The 20,493-nt window shown below is 46.3% G+C and overlaps 1 protein-coding gene across 3 annotated transcripts in view; it reads right to left on the reverse strand.

The window, feature by feature from the left end:
- LOC117235667 overlaps positions 1–20,493 on the reverse strand; it is a 213,608-nt gene that overhangs the window by 13,687 nt on the left and 179,428 nt on the right. For all 3 annotated transcript variants that reach the window (XM_033497925.1, XM_033497941.1, XM_033497933.1), the window contains 9 exons: positions 14,331–14,436; positions 13,934–14,086; positions 11,784–11,918; positions 10,160–10,365; positions 8,461–8,721; positions 7,859–7,923; positions 6,537–6,741; positions 6,059–6,204; positions 5,566–5,694 (listed from right to left, as the gene is read on the reverse strand). In XM_033497925.1, coding sequence (XP_033353816.1) covers positions 5,566–5,694; positions 6,059–6,204; positions 6,537–6,741; positions 7,859–7,923; positions 8,461–8,721; positions 10,160–10,365; positions 11,784–11,918; positions 13,934–14,086; positions 14,331–14,436 — 1,406 coding nt within the window. The remainder of the gene's footprint in view (positions 1–5,565; positions 5,695–6,058; positions 6,205–6,536; positions 6,742–7,858; positions 7,924–8,460; positions 8,722–10,159; positions 10,366–11,783; positions 11,919–13,933; positions 14,087–14,330; positions 14,437–20,493) is intronic.

Consider the following 20,493-nt stretch of genomic DNA (forward strand, 5'->3'; position numbering starts at 1 on the left):
CAGGCAGAATTGGCAGAAACGAGGTCCCTAATCCCATCGAGCTGTTATTCAAACAGCCTCGATTCTCGTTTGCGGTGCAGGGTATTCGTTTCCTTCCGCGATTTCGTACTTCCGTGGCTTAAGAACTCCGGAGAGGATGGAACAATTTATCCCGGCCGAACGAGATTTCGAGAGATCGAGTGGCCTTTGGACGTCGAAATGAGAATTCCGAGGTTTCGGTGGTCGAGACTTTGTCGAGTTTTATTTGTTAACCAGCCTCCTCGAGAACTTTACGTAATATATTTTGCCTTTTATTAGGCGGAAAGTGGAGTGCATAAAGCTGGTTGTATTTTAAAAGACTCCGCCAACTCGAAGGCGATTAATCTCACGTCTCTCACTTTTTGATGGTTCGCGTGAGAAGATTAGCGCCAGCTATATGAAATTTCGAGGCGACCGGAAGCGATTGCGCTATCTGCGGACGTGGATCGCGCCCAACACCCATCAGATTTAGGTTTCCGTGAAACTAAAAGGGAACAATTGCGAGGCGAGTCGCCGGACAGGCTCGCGAGAGGAATCGACGCGGCACGCTTCAAATTAATTATGCCGCGCAGATATATTCGCGATGTAATTACTTTCGGGCAAACAAAACGAAGGATATTTTCCATCGAACAAAATTTCCATTGGGATTCGCTAACGAAACAGGTGTCAATTACGTAAAATGAATATTGGCCGACACAGTACGTGTTTCGACGAAAACGAATTTTGAATTAAAATAATGGATGTTGAATCTTCAATGAAACTGGCCCTTTCATCGAAGCACATAGCAGCGGCAGTTTGATTCTCTTTGCAAGCCACATCGGTGAATAATTGAAGATGCGATTTGAAAATTTTCCCAATGATCGCAATAGTTGAACGATGTAGATTCGTCCGCGTACCTGGCGGCGTTTTAGCGGCACTTCGCGCGACGCTTAATTCTAGGTAGGTCGGTTTTAATTTTTCAACATCACCGACTAGTCGATGTTCGCCATTAAAGCGACTTTTTAAATCCCTGCGCGTTTAAACGCGCATTATTCTTGCCAACTTCCGGCATCTTTCCGCTTTCCAGCGGCGTCCCCGGAGGCTCAACGAGCCCGGATTTAGACGAGCAAACACAGACTCTAAGAAATTAACTTGGCAAATTGCTGACTCGGCGATCCTGGATCCGAAACGTTGCGGAAAGTTTCGAGTTTGTGGAGAGGAAAAATTACGATGCTCCGGTGACTTTGTTAAACAAAATTCAATGACATTTAACAGCCTCCATTCGACAGACTCAAGAAGCAACTTTCACCTTGCTTTATATTATTTTCAGGCGTTCACCTTTCGTTTCACCTTTACGCCAAAGTTTAAGTTCACCTTTAGGGGAAAGTTGTTTAAAAAAATTCCACGATTTTTATAACTGATTTTACCAAATCGCTAAAAGAAAGAATAAAAAGGAAAGAGAAAGCGTAAACGGTAGATGGCAGCTAATCGAAGCGATACTGGAAATCGAAGCTAATGAAGGTAGAAGGTCCGAAAATCGATTTACGAGCGGCCGAGAGGAAGCGTGCTTTACGACGGGTCGAGGGGCCGGTCGCGGTCCACGCGCCATAACTTCTGCCGGTCGCGTAATTGCTTTATTAGGAACTCATTTGCAGGTCCCCGCAAATAGCCGCGATGCCGAGACCGAGCGACACGTCGAATTAAAGCGACCGATCGAACGAGCGAGCGCGACCATTCCGCCAAGTTCGTTTGCGGTTCGCTTTACCCACTGTTCGCTGTTCCCCCTTACTATCCGCTTCCTTACAACCGACACTTTGAGGCCCCCACGTGTAATTATGCCCGTAGGGTCTGGTAATTGAGTAACTGCTAACGTTGCGTTTCCTACGTTTGCTGCTTTGTGTAAAAGATCTCTCGTATCGATATTTTTCCTTTGTTGTGTCGCGTTTTTCCAACGTGTTAATTACGTTCGTCGTTGTTAATTATTGCACGCTCCAGCATTTCCTCCTATTATAGGCTCGGTTTCTTCTACGTTCGTCGGATGATTTTTTTACAAGAACGTCGAGGGTCATCGACGTTGAACGTAATCGATACTCATAGGGAATTTTTCTTTGAGGAAATCTCGTCGATTTGCGTCGATCTGTGACCGTGTAAAAACTTGGAAAGTGGCCATCGAGAATGATAAAAAGTGTTCGTGGCCGGATCGCTCGGCGTAGTCTGGTGATTGGTGCGTCTGCCAGTTTTTACGCCCTTCGAACAATTTCGTTCCGTCCGGAAGCGAAACGAGGGGAATTCGCGGCACGTAGCAAGCTTAGGAAAAACATTAAAAATCGCCGTCGGTGATATTCGCTTTTTTAATCGCACTTATTTGGCCGGAGACCAGCACCGACTAGCCTTAATTAAAGATTTCAAACGGGCGTCGCGTCGCTCGAATCGTCACGATGTAACGACTATCCTAGATCCGACTGTGGTCAACTCGCTGAAACTAATTATAACAGTCTAGTCACACCCTCAACCGGAAACTCGGACCACCCACGTGTCACGAGAGATAATTTTTTTCACATACCCCCCTTTTTTCCCATCGTAGCTCGCCGAAACAAATAAACCGTCGAATTCCTCGGAATTCAATAAAATTCGAGACTCGCTTCGAATCGTTTTGCGCTCGAGAAGCTCGTTCGACCATTTCCGCGGATCCGTGAAAAAAAAAAAAAACACGCACACACACATACACACGGACAAGCGGTGAAGTGCGTGGTCCGCGCGTTTCTGCCTCGCGAATCGAACAATAACGCGATATCCGGCCAAGCTATTTGATTAAAACGGATCATTGGAGCCGATATATCGTGAATTCAATTGGAACTCGTTTCGCTCCCTTTGCGATCGTATGTTCAATTACGAGGTAGAAAGAAACCGAACCAGCCTCCATCCCCTGATTTCTCTTCCATAGGTCACTTTCCAGGAAATCGACCCCCTCCAACGTGTGGCCAAAATACGCTCCTCTAATTTCCGGCTCAGCCGCATCTAGAACGCGGCTCGATCCCCCTGGAAATTCGGAAAACCAGCCCCGCCACCGATCTATCACGCTCCATTCCATTTAATTTTCATGCGTCGGAACTTTGCCTCCTTATTCGTCGACTTAATTAAAGAGCACGTTAATGAACGCCGTTAACAGCGCCAATTTGCCTCGTTATCGTCGCAGGTTTTCCCGTTTCCAAGGTTTGTCTCGTGTCGCACGTCCCAGCTTCGCGGTAGCTCGATCGACAGAGGATTCGTCGCGTTCACGCGATCGTCCAGCCTATCGGTGTGCTATTATTTATCAACGACACGAATTCCATACGAAGACCGAGGCAAACAGGGATAATGGAGCGGCAATCGTTAATCTGCAGCGTGCAAATTACGTTTTCGCGCGATGCTCACCGGACCGCGAAATTCTCGCGACGCGGCTCTGTGTTTGCGAGTCGATCCGCGTAATTTTCCTTTGCACGGGTGCTATGGCTTGCCAATCGAGGACGGCTTAGAACGTTAAAGAGCGAAACAAGGGAAAAGACCTGGAGGGGAAAAATAGGGGGGTGAATGGCGCCGAACGAGACAGGGCAGAGCGCGCCAATTCAAATCCGCGATCCCTCCATCAAATTGCAAATCGACCGGCGCTTAATCGTAAATTGGAAATTGCCGCGGGAGCTCGTATGACCGACGCAAAATGCTCGACGTTGCCGCTTGGCCTGCAGCGCAACCCTATCGATACAAGTACGCTCTCCGCGCTTGGCCCTAGACGATTTTTCACTGAAAAATACAGGCAGTGCGGAAAAAATGACACTGGCGATATAAACACGCGTCGAAGTCGATTTCGCGGACGATTCGCCAAACAACTTTTTGTCGAAAGTAAGAATCACTTTTTCAAGGGTAACCGTAATTGAATATTTTCTCGGCTGATGAAGTCGCTCTTCAAATTGCATCGTGAATTCGCGCGCGAAGTATCGAATAGCTTTTTCGATCGCTTTTGTTCCGAGGAAGACCCGCGTGGATATTTTTCACGGATAGAAGTTCGATGTAAACGTGGCTTACCGTTTGGCGCGCCGAAGTATCCGGCAAGCGTATCAATTTTTCACGCATATATTTTTCCTTTTTATCGGTTCGCTCGTTATCCGCTACATCGCGGTACCACTCGACGCGCTTATTTACGATTTCCGTGAACGGTCGCCGGTGTTATTCGCTAAACAATTTATCGATCGAGAAGGCGCGTGAGCACGCGTGCACTCCGCGACGCTGCCTAACGAAATCGTGTCGCGTTTTAATTGCCTTTTCAATGCACGCCCTCGACTGGAGTAGAAAAAAGCCTGGGACCGAAGGAAATGTCGCGCCGCTGCAACGAATCTGCTTTCGTAATTAGCATCGCTTGTTCGATTATCGTTCTGCTCTCGCGTCCAGTTTTCCCAAATTCGAACTTATTCTCTTTAATCAAAAGTGGTAACTAGCTTTTGGTAGCGGCAGTTTTTTATACCAAATGGAATCGCCAGATCTAACTCTCGACTCGAAAAAAAAAAAGGAACGTTCGGCGTGGCGACGAAATTTTCATATCGAGCGAAAACAATTTTTGCGCGGTTGGGAATCACCGAGTCGGAAAATCAGATACGGAGGAGGGAGATATGGATAAATTTCGGGGAAATTAAGGATGGCGTACCGGCTAATTAATCGCGATAATCCCCCTACGAAAGGGGTGTTCGGTAGTCTGGTTCGTTTCCCCTCGAGAGGTCGCGAGTTTTACGAGCGAATCGGCAGTGGACAGAGAGAGCGCGAGCGAGAGAAATGAAAAGTTCTGTAAAGTTTGATATCGCCCCTCGGATATACTGCACGCACTTCCTGCGCGTGGCACGCACGCGGTCGCGCAAACACGAAATCAGCCCTTTCGTCGCGAACCGAATATACGCTGCGCACGCGATTCCTTCTTGCCACCGTTCTTTTTCTTTCTCCTGTCTCTTTTTTTTTGTATTTTCTGCACGATGATGAGTCACGACCAGGGACCGTGATCTTGAAGTTTGAAGTTTGAACGCCACTAAGAAATCTCGAGAGCGTAACGAACGGGCCTACAAAGCTTTTCTCGAGCCAATTGCGAGCGTGCCATCCTACTGTCGACTCACATATTATATCGCTAATTTCTTGCCCAAATCTTTGTCCTTCGATTTATTCGCATCGATTCTATGCTCGCCAACTCCAAAGAAAATATCCTGGTTGTCCAAACCGGTAAAATGTTGGAGCAAACAGTAAAGCCCAAGGGGCGGTCCCGAAGTTGGAGATAAAGTTGTCGGACGACCAAGGCGTGCCTCGCGGCTAATTCAATAACGCGTTACGTATAAACGGTTGACGAGTGGCCAAACAGAGAGGCAGACTAGTGAAAAGCTAGGGGTGGCAATAAAGTTACGAGCTAGGGCCAGTCAACTAGGCTGAAAGTCGGGGGAGTACGGATTTGCCGGCAAATAAGATCAGAATTGATGCGAATTCACGGGACGAGGGGAGAGAGAAAGAGAGAGAGAGAGAGAGAGAGAGAGTCGTTGCTATTTGCAATTTACTCACCTTGACGCGCAAAAGATGCTGCAGACTTTGAGCTTGACTGCTATTTAAGGGTGGATTGTCAGTCCCGAGACGCGCCACTGCAATCACGTTTTCTCGGGTCGCGTTGTACAGGAACAGCGTGCATACTGTCTGCAAATAAAACGGAAAAAAGGAATACGAGATATGTCTCGACGTCATCCAACGCTATCTCGCATTATTAAGTTTCGCCCAGCCGTGTGCGCTTTATATTCCCGATCCGTCTGCCTTGCCGCCTCTCGAGATTTTTCTCAGGCCCGCGTGAATACCTCGCACAGTCGAGAGAGGACGTCGCCGTTTCGGCTTAAAATTCGTTCGGTCTACCATTCGGACGAGCCGGTTTGAAACAGATCCTCTAGGTTTGCGGAACGCGATAGAATTTTGATTTCAAGAAGTGGAAGTTACAGAGAGAGTAGGTCAACCGACGGTACGAGACGTTTTTAGTAAGAATGATGGATAATAAGGTGAGGTGTCTTACCTGGTTATTAACTTCTTCTCTCATGAAGTTATCGAGGGACGACACTGCGTCCAGGACGGTGAGGTTATTGTGTCGTCGCAATAAGCTCTCGTCCTTTTCGCTGTAGCCCAGGAACATGAAAACTCCGTGCGGTATAGAATAAGCGTCTGTAGAGAAAAATTATGGAAAGATATTATCACGGAGCCACGGTAGCATTTAACATTTTTAATATCTAAAGACCAGGCAAAAGATCTATAGTACAAAAAGTATTTTCGTTTCATCAACTTGAGTTGCAACTAAGTTTCTCGTTAAATCGGTGAAAAAATATTTGAATTATTTCGTTTAGATTATCGTTTGGGTCAGGTTGCCGTTCGTGTTTTTGTTGTTCTTTTGTTATACCCGTTTGTGCTTTTAGATACGATTGCTATTATCTGTCTTTTATGCGAATTTGATATTTCCTGTGTACTGAAATAAATTATTATAAATGAGAAACATTCACCTGGTGAGGGCCGCATGCATATGAAACGACCGCTATAGCAAAGACAGGGTCCGCGATGCGCCTGATACGCCGGTGCTTCGTGATTGTAAAATGCAAAGTCCGTCTTGCAGGGCGACGAGTCCACGCAGATCGTGTTGCAGATCAAAACTTCACCCTCGCCGCACTGACACAGCTCGGAACATTCCGGCTCGTCCTCGCGATACAGCTACACGGATCAAGTATACGGCTGGTTGGTTCACAGTTCAAAGAGTATAGCTTTGGTCTAAATCTTCTTCGAGAGACATGGACGAGTTGCATTGAATCGATTTGGCTACGACTCGTTTTTAGTTAAAGAGAAAAAGGATCAAAGTCCAGGCAGATGTATAAACAAGACACGTTAAAACATTGCCGTTTCTAAATATGCGGAAATGTAAAATCCGCTATCGAGTATGACCGACGAATGTTTCCTTTTTGTCTCGTTTGAATTTACTGTAATTTCTGAAGATTAAATTTGAGGGGAAAAGTCCCAAGATCAGTCGAATGTTAGATCCGGTCAGTTTACCGGCTGTGTCATTATTTCGAAATCGATAATTTTAATGGAACACGATAATCAAGATACATGGTATTTCGTTTTAAAGATGAATGGCCCGGCTTGAAAACAGCGTACGTTGAATATTAATTATCGTCGACGTTAATCGCGATACTCGGAATTAAAATTTCCAGTCACCATTCGACATTGTTGTTAATTCACCGACATCGATCGACGAGATAATGAACCCCGCATGGTGAAAAAAAGATCTTCGTCTCTTTTCGCCGGCAATACTCGTATTCGCGTATTCAATGGTTCGCATTTTTACATTGCACGAAACAGCGTTAAAAGCTTGTTTATCATTTCCGCTCGCGTTTCTTTACTTTCTCGCCAATTAAAAGCTTTCCCTCGTGTTTCCCCTAAGCGCTGCGAGAGTATCAAATTTCTGAATTTCCGTTTATGTTACATCGTCGCGTACGCGATTAAAGTCACCAACGTCGCACAATACATACTTGTAACATTGTTCGCTTTTAATAATCGCAGCCAAACCGGCGGGAAATTTGCGCGAAACACAGCCAAATTATTTATCGAGCGAGTAAAACGGCATTCGAATTTCAACGTACTCCATGCCACAGTTATCCTTGTATTTAAAGAAAAATTCCGTTTCAACCGCCAGCATTTTTCGCTGCTCTAATCTTCCTGAACTTTCGATTGGTTTCCAAATCGTAGCCCGTGTTTCTCGAATCTGCCAGCCGGCCGAGAACGCTTTTCGCCCGGTCGCTCGCAAAAATACCTTGCAGATCGTCCAACTCACCCTCTTGCCTTCGCCCTCCCTTATGTATTGGTGACTTTGCCTCGGCCTTTGAACCACACAGAAGCCTATAAAGAGACGAACGTTCAGACGTGTGCTACACGTTACCCGGCAAACTGTTTTCCTGTCTTCTTTCCCCAGTTCCCGCCCTCGTCTCAACCCCTAACCGTCGCCACACCCATTCCCCGTTTCGAATCTTTCTTTTAGCCCGTTTCAAGCCCTCCCACCCCATCGATTCGCTTTGTAACATTCGACGCACGGGCTTTCGCGGCAACGAAACGAAAATTCCTCGTGTGTCCTGAACAGAATCTCTCCCGTCCGGTTCGAACGATCAAAGGAGCTGCGCTTTTCCCATTCGAGAAATACCGCGCTCACGCATCGCTCTTTTCCTTCGTCGACTTTCTTTCTCCGAGATTTCAATACTTTGCTTCTTTTACTTCACCGATTTGCCAATCCCCGCGTGAGTAATTGCCCCTTGTCGTCGCGCACTTGACTCTATTTAAGTTGTCAATTCGAAGACCAATTGATGTAATTGTTTACGAATTGAAAAGGGAAGAAAATCTGCAGATAGACAAGATTATTATTAACGGCTAATGGACACTTACGAGGTGGCGTGGTAGTTGTGGTAGTAGTGCTAGGAGTGGTACTTATGGTGGTACTGCTGGTGGTGGTGATTTCCCAAGTTTCTGTAGGTTCTGTGGTCGTCCATCTCGTCACTTCCGGTATTTTATTATCTTCCACTTGCTCCACCATGGTAACCGTCGTCGTGCTAACCGGTGACTTGGTAGTCGACGAGACCGTCGTTGTCGTGGTCCTCGGGTAATGATGATGTTTCCTCCTCGCGTGATAATCTTTCTGAGATTCGACTGAAACCATCGGCAACTTCGTCTTAGTGCCTTCTCTCCACTATCTATGATTGCTTCAAAAATCTTCTAAAATTACTTTGGCTCTCTAGGATGAACACATCTATCCCTTAACACCGGAAAAAATGAAACGAACGATCGTCGAATCGATCGAATCGTACGTTTCAGCTAACGGGTTGGTAAATAAATTCACACCATAGCAGGATGGTCCAGGTTAATTTGCATCTAACGTGTTTATCGGCCAGGCGAAAGGAGGCCATCAAACCCTGCTGTTTGACCTACATTTCCTATCGGGAATCGACGAAAGACGATCGAGCTGGTCGATGCAGTTAACGCCGACACACACATACATACATGCGCGCGTACACACGTATACAGGCGATGCACTTCTCGATCGAGCAGCAAGCGCAATTTCTTCATATCTAAATGACTTATCTGTCGGCTGAATGCCGGCTACCATCGAGTTTTGCAACGCGATTCGCGGTAACAGATGTAAGATCGATAAAAGTCCCGTTTCGCTCGTCCGTACGTTCTTTCGTTCAATGTAATAGCAATTCCGCGATCTCAATGAACCCTGGCGATCGCTAGACGATCGCTACAGATGAACGTCTTTATGCTCCGGTCTGGAACTTGGATAAGACACGAGTTCCCGTAGCTCTATTGACTCGTCCTATCTTTCTTCCATTTCGTACTTTCTTTGCCGTTTGCTCCCTTGTAAAAAGGCAATAAATCTTGTTTAAAAAATAATTTATGATATTCGTAGAATCGAGGTGTATCCGAACACAGAACGCCGAGAGAGTTAGAGACTAAAGCCATTCATCACGTTTTCCAATAAACGGCCGAATTACATATTTAGCCGGGGGCCAGGGCGGATGATAAAAATAAGATGAGCGTGCGCAAAGGAATCGGCTCTGTCATCGCTCAGATATTAATCGTCTCAGATATTAATCACCGTACGGACTGGCACATCGTGTTGTCTCGAACGTTTCACCGTTCTTTTGGGCAAATGTTTAATCCCGTCGGATGATTTTATCGCGGGAAAGACACGGCCTGCTCCAAGTTTTTTCCCCGGAGAACGGACATCGTCCGCCGCTTAGAGCATCGAGGGAATTGTATCTGCGACGAAACAGTCGCTCTCTTTCATCTTCTTTCGCTTATGGTATCGCGTGAACATTTTTGTCGATCGAAAAGGGTCGATTACGTCGAAACGCGCGTCCCACGTCTCTTGTTATTCTTTCTATCGAACGCCCACGTAAAGGCGCTATATTTACGCATAGGCTATCTGTCATAAATAAACTCGTCTAACTTGGAAACACTGTAAAAACGAAAATACGAGAAAGTTCGTGCTTTGCGAACAAATTTTTCTCGAAGCACGCGTAATATTTTATCAACGACCAACTGATAAAATGTTAAAGGTTGGATTTTTTTTTTAGGTACTCACCCACGCAAGGGTTCACCCAAAGGAGTCTCTGCCAGCCCAAGCAATCGTAAAGTTGCGTGAGCTCCGTGCCCTTGCACGCGCAGTTCGATCGTAGTTCCGTGCCAAGTATTCCCAGCATCGCTTTCCTGCATTCTGCCGTTGGACCGGCACACTTCTTCGTTACGCTGTCCACCGCGCAGTTTTGCTCGTAGTACTCCAACCTCGCTCTACGCAACGTAGTAATTAGGTTACGCCGTGAACTACTCGCGAGCATCTAAACGACCAGTATCATCAAAGCGCTCGTCACGAACTTCCGACGAAGACTGACGTTTCGAGGACGAGCAGCAGCTCTCTCTCTCTCTCTCTCTCTCTCTCTCTCTCCCTTTGTCGCTCGGCCAAAATTGAAATCGAAATTATTCGGTCAGAGTTTGTAAACATGTCAACGGCCCAATAGGATTTCCGCATTTTTGCGCAGGACTTTGACCTGCTTTCTAAATTGTTTTCAGGATAATCGCGGTTCTGTTAGGATATGCGCGTGTGTGTTTATAGGACGTAGAGCGTTATGCACGAGATGGTTTCATCGAGTTTGCTCGATTATAGGCTCGTCGAATGTTTTCTGCATACGGAAGCTATTAATAATACATATAATTGTGATGATTCATGGATTGTTATTCGAGAAATTGTATACGATAAAATCAGGATAATCGCCGTAATTTATTTGTTCGATTACGACTCGTCTTTTCGATAGAACGCGGCACCTCGTTATAAAAATTGTTGCATAATGCATCAAACGATTAAAGAATATTCGACGCGATAAAAACGAATTCGTATCACGGTGTGATAATAAATCAATTAAAATGCCTCTACGATATATGTACGCTGTAATTCAATTGTCGCGCGATCCAACCGCCGGTCGATCGAAATCGATCCGCCATGAATATTTGCGTTCGCATAAACGCTCGCAGGGGCAGTTCACGATTCCTTTCCAATTCAAAATTTTCAATCGAATTAATCAACGGCCGGATTTTAATTACACTCCGTTAATCGACTGGCGATAAATAGCTTCAGCTTTTTCAGCTGACCTCGCATCGTGTCGAATTCCGAGCGGATCCGACGGTTATCGTAATTGCAGTGCGGCTGGACGAACGTCTTTTTCTTAATAATGAAGTGTTTCATTACTTGGCAAGACTGGATCAAGCCGCGTCTCGTTGACTCGCAATTTAACTTTCAAATTGAAACGGCCATCCCTTCCACTCGGGAGTTGGCCAACGTGAGAAAAAAGGATTCGAAGCGTTTAATCAAAAGGTCCGGTTTATCCAGACCGACGATACAATCTAGCCGTTGCTGTTCGCGATAAGCGCCAGACAAAATTGTCCCGCCATTGTTGTCCACGGGGCCGATTAATTTTTGCGATCTTAATACAGCCTCGATTAATCTCGTTTCTCTTGCCTCTTTCGTCTTTCAACTACGAGATTACGATGTTCACCGTGAAAATGGAGAGATTCATTTTTCTTGGATTAAGCGTTATTAACCTTCTTTCGTGAACCTTCAACGATGCTGTATTAATTTTATACGACGATATTATAAGCGATCTCGTAATCGATATTACATTGTTAATTAGGCTGTTCCGATATTTCCAACGTACTTGCATGCCTCGTGTTCCTTGCAGGCTTCTGCCAAACTGTGACAGGTCGGCAAATCGCCCTCGGTACGTTGCGCGCACGCAGGGTACATCTTTTCCTGCGCGATCATGCACTCGTCCTTCTTGCCGTCTGTTTTTCTGCAAAAAAGAGAAAAGAACCTTATTCTTATTTTATTTATTACATTTGTTCGCGACCGTTTTGTCGAACGATATCGATACACGTATTTCTGAAGATCGAAATTCACGATTAGACGATAGATTGTCGAAAGGATTATTAAGATAGCGCGGATAATGGGAAGATATTTGGTTTTAAAACGAGCGATTCGATTCGTCAGTGTGGTCAGATTGCGGAAACAAAGGGAAGACGAAACGATTTACCGCATCACAGAGCACCGTCCTGGAGTCTACCCAGAGAGTAAGAGATCTCCATCTACCTTCCCAAGGGCTCCAGCAAGTTTTAAGGGAGAAATTCCCAGGCACCGCAAGGTGGGTATTGCTCAACGAGCATTAAACGAGACCGCCACGTATTTTATTCGACCTCGAGACTTTCCCTTCCCTTTGCTCTCTCGTGTCGTTCGATTCTTTTCTCATCCACGTACGTCGCCCGTGCTCTCTTTCTTCTATCAATTTTTACGTTTTATCAATATCCCTGGCGAAACTATAGGACGTTCTAATATTTTGCCTAATCCCGAGGCATTCGATCGATCAAAAATTAAACCAGCTGATCAAACGAACGATCGTTCGACGATCCTTTGAATTTTCCTCGGATATCTCGCAAGCAACCGCCCCCATAGTGTGCTAAATTAATCGTTGCATCTTAGGATAGCAGCTGGAGAATACGAGTTCCAATTTGTCAAAGACACGGCAAAGTCCGGGTACAACGAGAGTCGTCAAATATTAATAAATCCCGAGATGATACCGATATCTCGTGTTTCGGGGCGGTTAGACAAAGAAACGGTGGCCGGGACAATGAATACGGCGTACGGGAAAAGTTGGAGTGAAAAAAAAGTGGTGGAAGAAAAAACCTGAAAGACGGATAGAAAGTTTCTGCATTGTTTCGTGGGCAAAAGCCACTTAAAAGTTAAAGGAGTTTCCTTCGAAAAGAAGCCCCGACTGGTTGCCGTTCGCGCGAAGGGATTAGAGATGCAGAACTCCGAGTATTTCCAGCGCAACGACGGTTCTTTGTACGAGGCTATGCTCTCCTCTGACCCACCTTTGTCTTTCCCTATCACTTTTGCCGTGAGTTTACTCAGGATTACGGCAAATGTACAAAGACAAGCGGTCTTAATTGAGTCGTATCCGGCCGAGTCGCGTTACCAGCCATCCCTTCGTCTCGCTCGTTCGAATAATCCTTTAAATTCTCGCGGATTTCATTTCGCCATGGAAGAGCACGATCTCATTTAAAGATAGCCACGTATGTCGATGATCGTTGCATACTCGTTGCATATTCGTTGCATCATCGTTGGTTGACTCATCGCGATCAGCGCGGTGACCACGATTGTGGAATATCTTCGCCGGCTGTGGTTATTCGATCCTTCATTAATCAAGCACGAAATTAATTAGCGGCCGAATTTATCTTCCGCCTGTGATACCCGCCGGGTTAATTGTTTCCGCGATTAATTCGATACCGTTCCAAATAGGAGGTTTCTGCTCTTTTCCGTGAATGCCATCCACGAATACGATATAACAATTTCTTCCGCTCTATCTGCCACCTGACCCCTACGAAACAATCCACTCGAATCGTTCAAGAATATTTTTGTTTTAATAAATATAAATAACACGGATCGCATGCAAATTCATAAAATCCCGTGGGCCCCGACAAGTGGCCGGCTCAACCTTCTCCCACCCCCCCCCTTTTTTTTTATTGTTTCGTTCGTTTTTTATCGTCGACAGACATCGATTTGCGAGTACACCGGAATATTCTCTGTACCGAAGCCGCTGCGAGCGGAAAACGATTTTCACACGGGTTGCGTATCGTGGATTTATAGAATTTTTTTATCTCGTTATTTCGATAACTATCGCACGATCGGACAAGAAACGATTTTGCTACCGGTCGAATTTTCTATTTTTCGTACACGCCTCGTTTCGTCGTCGATCCAACTTTCGCATATTCTGCGATTTCGATGGTCGGCCTCGCGTCTCTTACGACTCACCTGCACAGACAGAACGCGATCTCTACCGAGTGCTTGTGATTCGCGGATTTGTAGAAATTCTGCAACGCTTCCATACACTCGTTCCTCGCGCAACTCGTCGAGTCGCAATGGTTCAGCACCGGTTCCATCAATACCTTGCACTCTGGATCGTTCCTGCAACGAGAATTCACAGACTTAACAGATTCGAAGCTTCTTAAAAACAACTATCGCAGACTAATGCCACTTTTGTTAAAGAATTCCGAGAAAATCACAGCTACCAGCGAAAAGAGCGTTTAACGAATCGTCAAACCGAAACCGTCAGGTTCGAGAAAATTTCGAAATGTCAGAAACAATATGTGAATACAGATTTTGCGTTTAAAGATTAAGATTAAGAGTGGATAATATTTGTTTAACTCACCTGCAAGCATTGTACGCGTGGTGACAAGTGCTGGAAAGCACGACCTTGACCGGCTGCTGGATCTTGTCCAGATCCGACGAGGCGGATGGTAACACCACGGACGTCTCTGTGGAAAAGTAGGATCGAAACACGTTGTACAGAACGTGGTGAGAGAGATTGACAGGATTTCGTGGGCGAATACGAGTGTTATGTTTGCGAGTTAAAGATCCTGGGAACAGGGACAAATGTTAGCATGGCTAACTGGTGGTTCCAAGGGTTTATGTATACGTCGAGTCTCTTCTTAAGGGAGAATAGCGTGTGGCAAGAGCTCGCAGTTCACGAGGAGCGTAGAAAGCGGAACGTATGTTTAGCTAGTTTAGAGAGAGCTTTAGCAGGGCGGCGAACTTATGTTCATATGTTGCGTTAAACTTAACCGAATCTGCTTATGCGTCCTAAAGCGACGGAGCTTATGATTTAAGGTCTACGAACTTGCAAGTTCTCTTTCGATGAAAAGGCTTCTGCATGTAGCGTGGCAAGGAAAAATGCGGCGAGATATAAACCAAGCTTCCAGGTGGCTAGCGAAGGCAAATGATAAATCATTAGGTGACCGGTTTGCCTGTCCGGAAAAAAAGACGGCCCCTCACAGCGAATCTTGAATATTTATCGGCCGATATTTATCCTGGGTACACTTGTCACTTAAAAATAATCGTCGAGAATAATTGTTTATTTATGCAAATAACATCGGCCGCGCTACTTGATTTTGCCGAGCGAAACTGGAATTTACAAGGCTCGAGCAGCGCTTATTAACGAAGTAAGATCAAAAAGACGATGAATAAAGCGGACGTCGTGGAATAGGAAATTCCTTTCGCGTGTAAACTGTCGTTAATTTTCCCTGTTAAACACGAAAGTAAAAATGTAACGAATCCTGTTAGTCCACGCAGGCTGGAAAATTTTTTTCATTTATCCCAATTTGCCCCTCTAATCGGCGATAAATATCCAAAGTACGACGGTTATCCGAGGCCATCGAAGAGAAACCACTCGGGACAAGGTAAAGGAGTTGAAAGGAGCATGAAACGAGGTAACTTCGAGGGTGGCCGAGATAGGATCCACCCGATGACGAATGCTTGGCATCGTTAACCAGCCACCCTTGTTCGATTGATGGACTTGGTAGGCAGGGTTAACGACCTTGGGACTCGAAGAACCCTTCTGAATATCGGTGGAACGCCAGTCTCTACCTTCCTACCGCAGCGAAAAACCACTAGAAACGGGTCGTAAGAGGGGCGCAGCCTACTCGGATGACTAGCCATAAGTCAGCCGTTTCGAACAGCGTGCCTTCGACGCACTTTATTAAGACAAACGACCGGCCGACGTCTTTCTGTTTCTTCCTACCCTGATCGCTTTAATCGCCGCCCTCCAAATCTTCGTTACGATGGGTGCTCCCTCTCTAACCTTCCACCCATCTTCGATCGTCGTTGTCTGCTCGAGAAGTTTCGAGCTTGTCGATTGGCCGAACGGACATTTCGTTCGATACCTCTGAGACCTCTTTGCGAATCTGCAAGTTTCCTATAAAATTACAAAACGATTCTATAGCGTCGAAGCTGTTGTATTCTGTATCGTCGATGAAAGAGCCGCAACGATAAATAACTTCTCGACTCGGCCGACTTGCTGAAAGAAATCGAAAGGGGAACTCGTCGTCGTGACGAGCAAAAACGAGCGAGTAACTTCAAGCGGCGGAGTAATTTGCGAGGAGTCGCCGATCCGTGCAACTTCCCTTCGCTTTCGTCAACCGATATCTTCGTAGCATCGAAGGCTAGGCGTAAATTCTGGTACGATATTAAACGTCGTTGTTGAATACGCTCGCGTAACAGAATCGTTGAATCGTTTCCACGGGCCAAGTCGATTTCGCGAATAGCTTCGATCCGTTCCACTCGCGGTGAACGAAGCGGACGAACTCGTTGCGAAACTGTTGTCAAAGAAACTCGCTTGTTGATGGTCTTGACAACCGAAGGACCAAGAGAAATTAGTCGAAAAATATATGGTAAACAAGAGCGTCCAACTTATCTTTATCGTATATTCTTATCGAGGATATCGTTGAAAGTTAGTTTGGAGAAAAAGTTGTCGGGATCGTTATCGATAAAACGACTCCTTAACGCAATCTCTTGCTTCGTATACGCTAAAGCGAAGTCTGATTCAAAGCGGGACTTTGGTAGCAATATTCCGATAATTTACGATCCCGAATAAAAGTTTCTCGAATATATCAGTGCCAATAAGAGTACAGAGCGCATTGAAAATTCCGCTCTCGAGCTAAGGTCGCCGAATAAATTCATTCGGGATGCCTGGCGCCGGCAGCGTCGTGGAAACATGTTCTCTTACTCTATCCACCACGGTGGATTCCCTCTATTGATATTCCCGCAGTTTTGGAGCGGATGGCTCGCGTTATGAGGTAGGCGGATACCACCGGTGTCCTTGAATCGATGGCACCGATCGTCCTCCCTAAATAAAGTTGTCCGAAGTTACGCCGCCTTAAAGATTCTATCGATTCTTGTTCGACAAGAAAAGAACGGTATCTGGTGTCGTCAGAGACCCGAGTGACGTAGAAGATAATTCTACTTAGATTGACAAGTTTGATTCTCGTCTTTCGTTGTTGTTATCATCGTCAGCGTTATCCCACGAGCAAAATTCCATGATTCCAATGATCGTCGCTGAATCACTATGGTAGAAACGTCCAATTAACGTCCGATCTGTTACGCCCTCCGCATAAATTCCCCTTAATTGTTTCCGAGGCGTTCACGAAACGTCACGCAGCATCGTCCAATTAAAATCATCGTTACCGTTGTCGACAAAAACCATTCTCCTCGACCAACTCGGCAACCAGTTTCCTGACCGAGAGACGCGCGATAGCTGGAGCGAGAAGAAGGAGACACGAGGTCGTCGAGTGGCGCAGGAATATCAATCGCGGGAAGTTCGGAGAACGCGGGCTGGGCGGTGCCTTGACTCGATCGCGAGCAGATTCCTCTAGTTGGTCGGAGAAACACAGCCAATTCGAAACGGCGGTAATTGGAACCGGTGTCCGTCTGGCTGCTGGAGAGATCGATGCCGCGACCCGCCCTCCCGTCAGGGTATATCCGTCCTGAAGCAGCCGCCGAACCTTTCCGGTGACGCAGCTGCACACCAGCCTGGAAACTCGACGAGCCTCGTTAGAACTCGCGAGCGAGGCAAATCGGTCTCCATCACGGATAAAAACGACCGCGTCCGTTCGGCGATTGTTCGCCGTCGATTCGGGCCACGGTGAAATATATACGCGAGGAAAAGAGTCTTGGAGAGTTTGGTCGGAGGATCGAGACGCGACACACTCGTTCGATACCGGCATCGTTCGGCTTTCGTTGAAATTCCGTGGTTAGGAATTTCCAGACGATACGTCTGAGAGTTTAGGCTCGTCTGTTTCGACATACTTGCGAGTATCGTGGCTAAATAACCGCGAAAACCGAGCCACGGAATTGTTCTCTGGTAGGAGAGGGTGGGGTTTGTGGAACGGATGAGACTCGAGGACCAGGAAGACCGTGTACCATTTTCCTAATTCGCGTCGCTGTGAAGCGTCGAGCGGGAATTCAGGTTCGAGAGGTAGCGAAAGAAGAAGAATTCGTGGAATGGAGGAATCGACGAAGCGTGAAATCCTCGTAGTAGGAAATCGCGGGGATCGATGCTTCCGTATCGCTGATTCTGTGTATCTTGCGACGCGTTGTCGCGTCTATTTGCGTTTACGCGGGATTGTAACGTGATATATCGTGACGGTGGACTAATTAGCGCGTCGCTAATAGCCGATAAAATACGGGGGGAAAGCGCGAAAAAGCGTCAAAACGGTCGCTAGCCGACGGCTCTCGACGATTGTAATCGCGTTTCGTATGTTTGAAGTTAATTGGATAATTAAGCGGTCGACGCGACTGCTCGACGTCGGGTACTTTGCGGGGAAAAACGCTACGTTGAAAGGTGGGGCGCCGCGGGATAAAACAAATTTCCAAGTAAGCAAAAGTATTGGTTGAAATTTATAACGAACCGGACGGGCTTTGCAAATATGCGATCGATCGAGCTAATCGATCGGGCGACGCCAACCAAACACGCCACCCTCGCGGACAAATGAAAAACAAACTGTGCTTTCTCTACGAGAGCTAAAAATTATTTGACAGCAATTTCGAACCAGCGTTTTTGCGGTTGGCCTCGTTGTGCACACGCGACACGATTAAACGGCGAGTATACAAATAACGAGCAGAAGGACGAGGAGGGGAACGAAATTGCGAGTAAAAGTCGAGATCGTACCTTCTGCTGTTGCGTTTCGTTCCTTTTCTTCCAGACGTTTCTCGTCGCTGTGTGCACGAAACGTACGAATTGGAAACCGTGTTTGAGCGACTGTTACGCAACTGAAGCAAATGACAGAACGAATATTCTCCGCAAGGAATCGATTGTTTAGAGGGAGAAACGAGAGAGAATCGAGACGCGAAGTACCTACCCTCGGATGACGATAGAGAGGAGAATATCGATCAGCCATGACGTAAATAATAATTTATCAAACATATGACGTTTACACGTTGAAAAATCTTCCCGGAATATAGGTATCGTATTTGAATTAGTAAATAAGTGATCGACAAGGGACTTCGACACGACGTCGTTTTGCCACTAACCTAATTCGTCACGCGTCTGACCTACCAGCGAACGCGAGGGCAGCAAGGATTTCCTGGGACGAGTGTTATTAAAAGCGTCCAAGCTTTGGATTATTATCGTTATTATTGCGTATATAGATGGGCGCAACGATCATTCAAACGCGACTACACTCAACCCACTTTCCTGTTAATTAAATGAAATAGCAAGCGGAGAGGAAGACGCGCATCTGCAGACGAGCGAACGTCGAATCCCAGTGGAAACACGAAACACTCCGAAACGGATAATTATCGTTTCGAATGACGAAACTCGGGATAACTCGAGCCACGCGTTCTCCGAATTTTCCTGGCTCGATGACCGACGAGATTCGTTCGTTTCGACTGGTGGAACGACGTACGAAGATGTACAAGCGTTAATTACCGACAACCGAGCTCGTGCTGTTGTTTCCCAAACGAGAATGAAAATAGGTATAAAAATGTCGAATCGAACGATTTCGGATGAAACTATTTTCCGCTCTCCAGTTACTTTATCATCGACGAACAACCGTTTACTTTTGCCCTTATCATCTAGCACGGGCTTACACGCTCTATGGTTACTATGGTGGTGTTCTTAGGAACTACCTTGACCTAGCTCCAAGAGACTTGCGAACAACTTGTAGGTCCACGATGCACCAGCAAGTTCGATTAAGTAAACCGATTAAGGGCTTGCAAGGCGACGCGACGTGCTTGGACACCTAATGTAACTAGACTTGTTGAGTAACACGATGAATACTTTCCTAATTACGTTGCATCAAAGGATTCTATTTAACTTGCGCATACTACCAGCCACGACTTACAGTAGCTTGAATATCTTCCGAACAAGCAAACGCATGTTCGTATCTCGTTTGAAACGTACGATACTGGAAATGCAATTTCGTCGCTGGCCAAGGAACGATCGTTTCAGCGAACGAGGCCGGAGAAAGATTGTTTCGTAGCGCGTACCGAATCCTCGCGTTTTCGCGGGAAAAGGAAAAATGTAGGGCATACGGCACGTTCGCGGTCGGATTTTACTTTATATATCCGAAATCGATAGGGGCGCACTTTTGACGAGCACACTCGAACGTGCTCGCAGGTGCGCGGAGGCGGGCGCATGCCCGGACCTAGATGCGCGCACCGCTGTGAGTTATAATTACGGTGACCCGTTTGTTTAACTCTACCGATAACGAGCAACGATTTTGCGCCCACCTCTTTCTCCCCCTGTATTTCTCTTTTTCTTCTCTTGTCACTCTTCAGCGAACGAGAGGCGGAGGGAACGAACCGCGGAGAAAAATACACGAAATCGCTTTCACCCTGTCGATATCGAGCGCTAAATCTCAAAGCGTGCTGCCGCTTTTGACCGCGTAATTAGCGCGAACGCGGATCTGTCCCATTCTGAAAGCTAATCGAGTAATAGTCGACTGCCTTCGCGAGCTTGCGAGAGCGAGAGAAGTTTTCGCGAAAGCGCCTGTTTCCTGAGACCTGCGAAACATATTGAAGCTTTCCTCGCGAACAAC

This window comes from Bombus vosnesenskii, unplaced genomic scaffold, assembly GCF_011952255.1.
Source record: "Bombus vosnesenskii isolate JDL3184/JDL3185 unplaced genomic scaffold, Bvos_JDL3184-5_v1.1 scf7180000013264, whole genome shotgun sequence".
Taxonomy (NCBI): Eukaryota; Metazoa; Arthropoda; class Insecta; order Hymenoptera; family Apidae; genus Bombus; species Bombus vosnesenskii.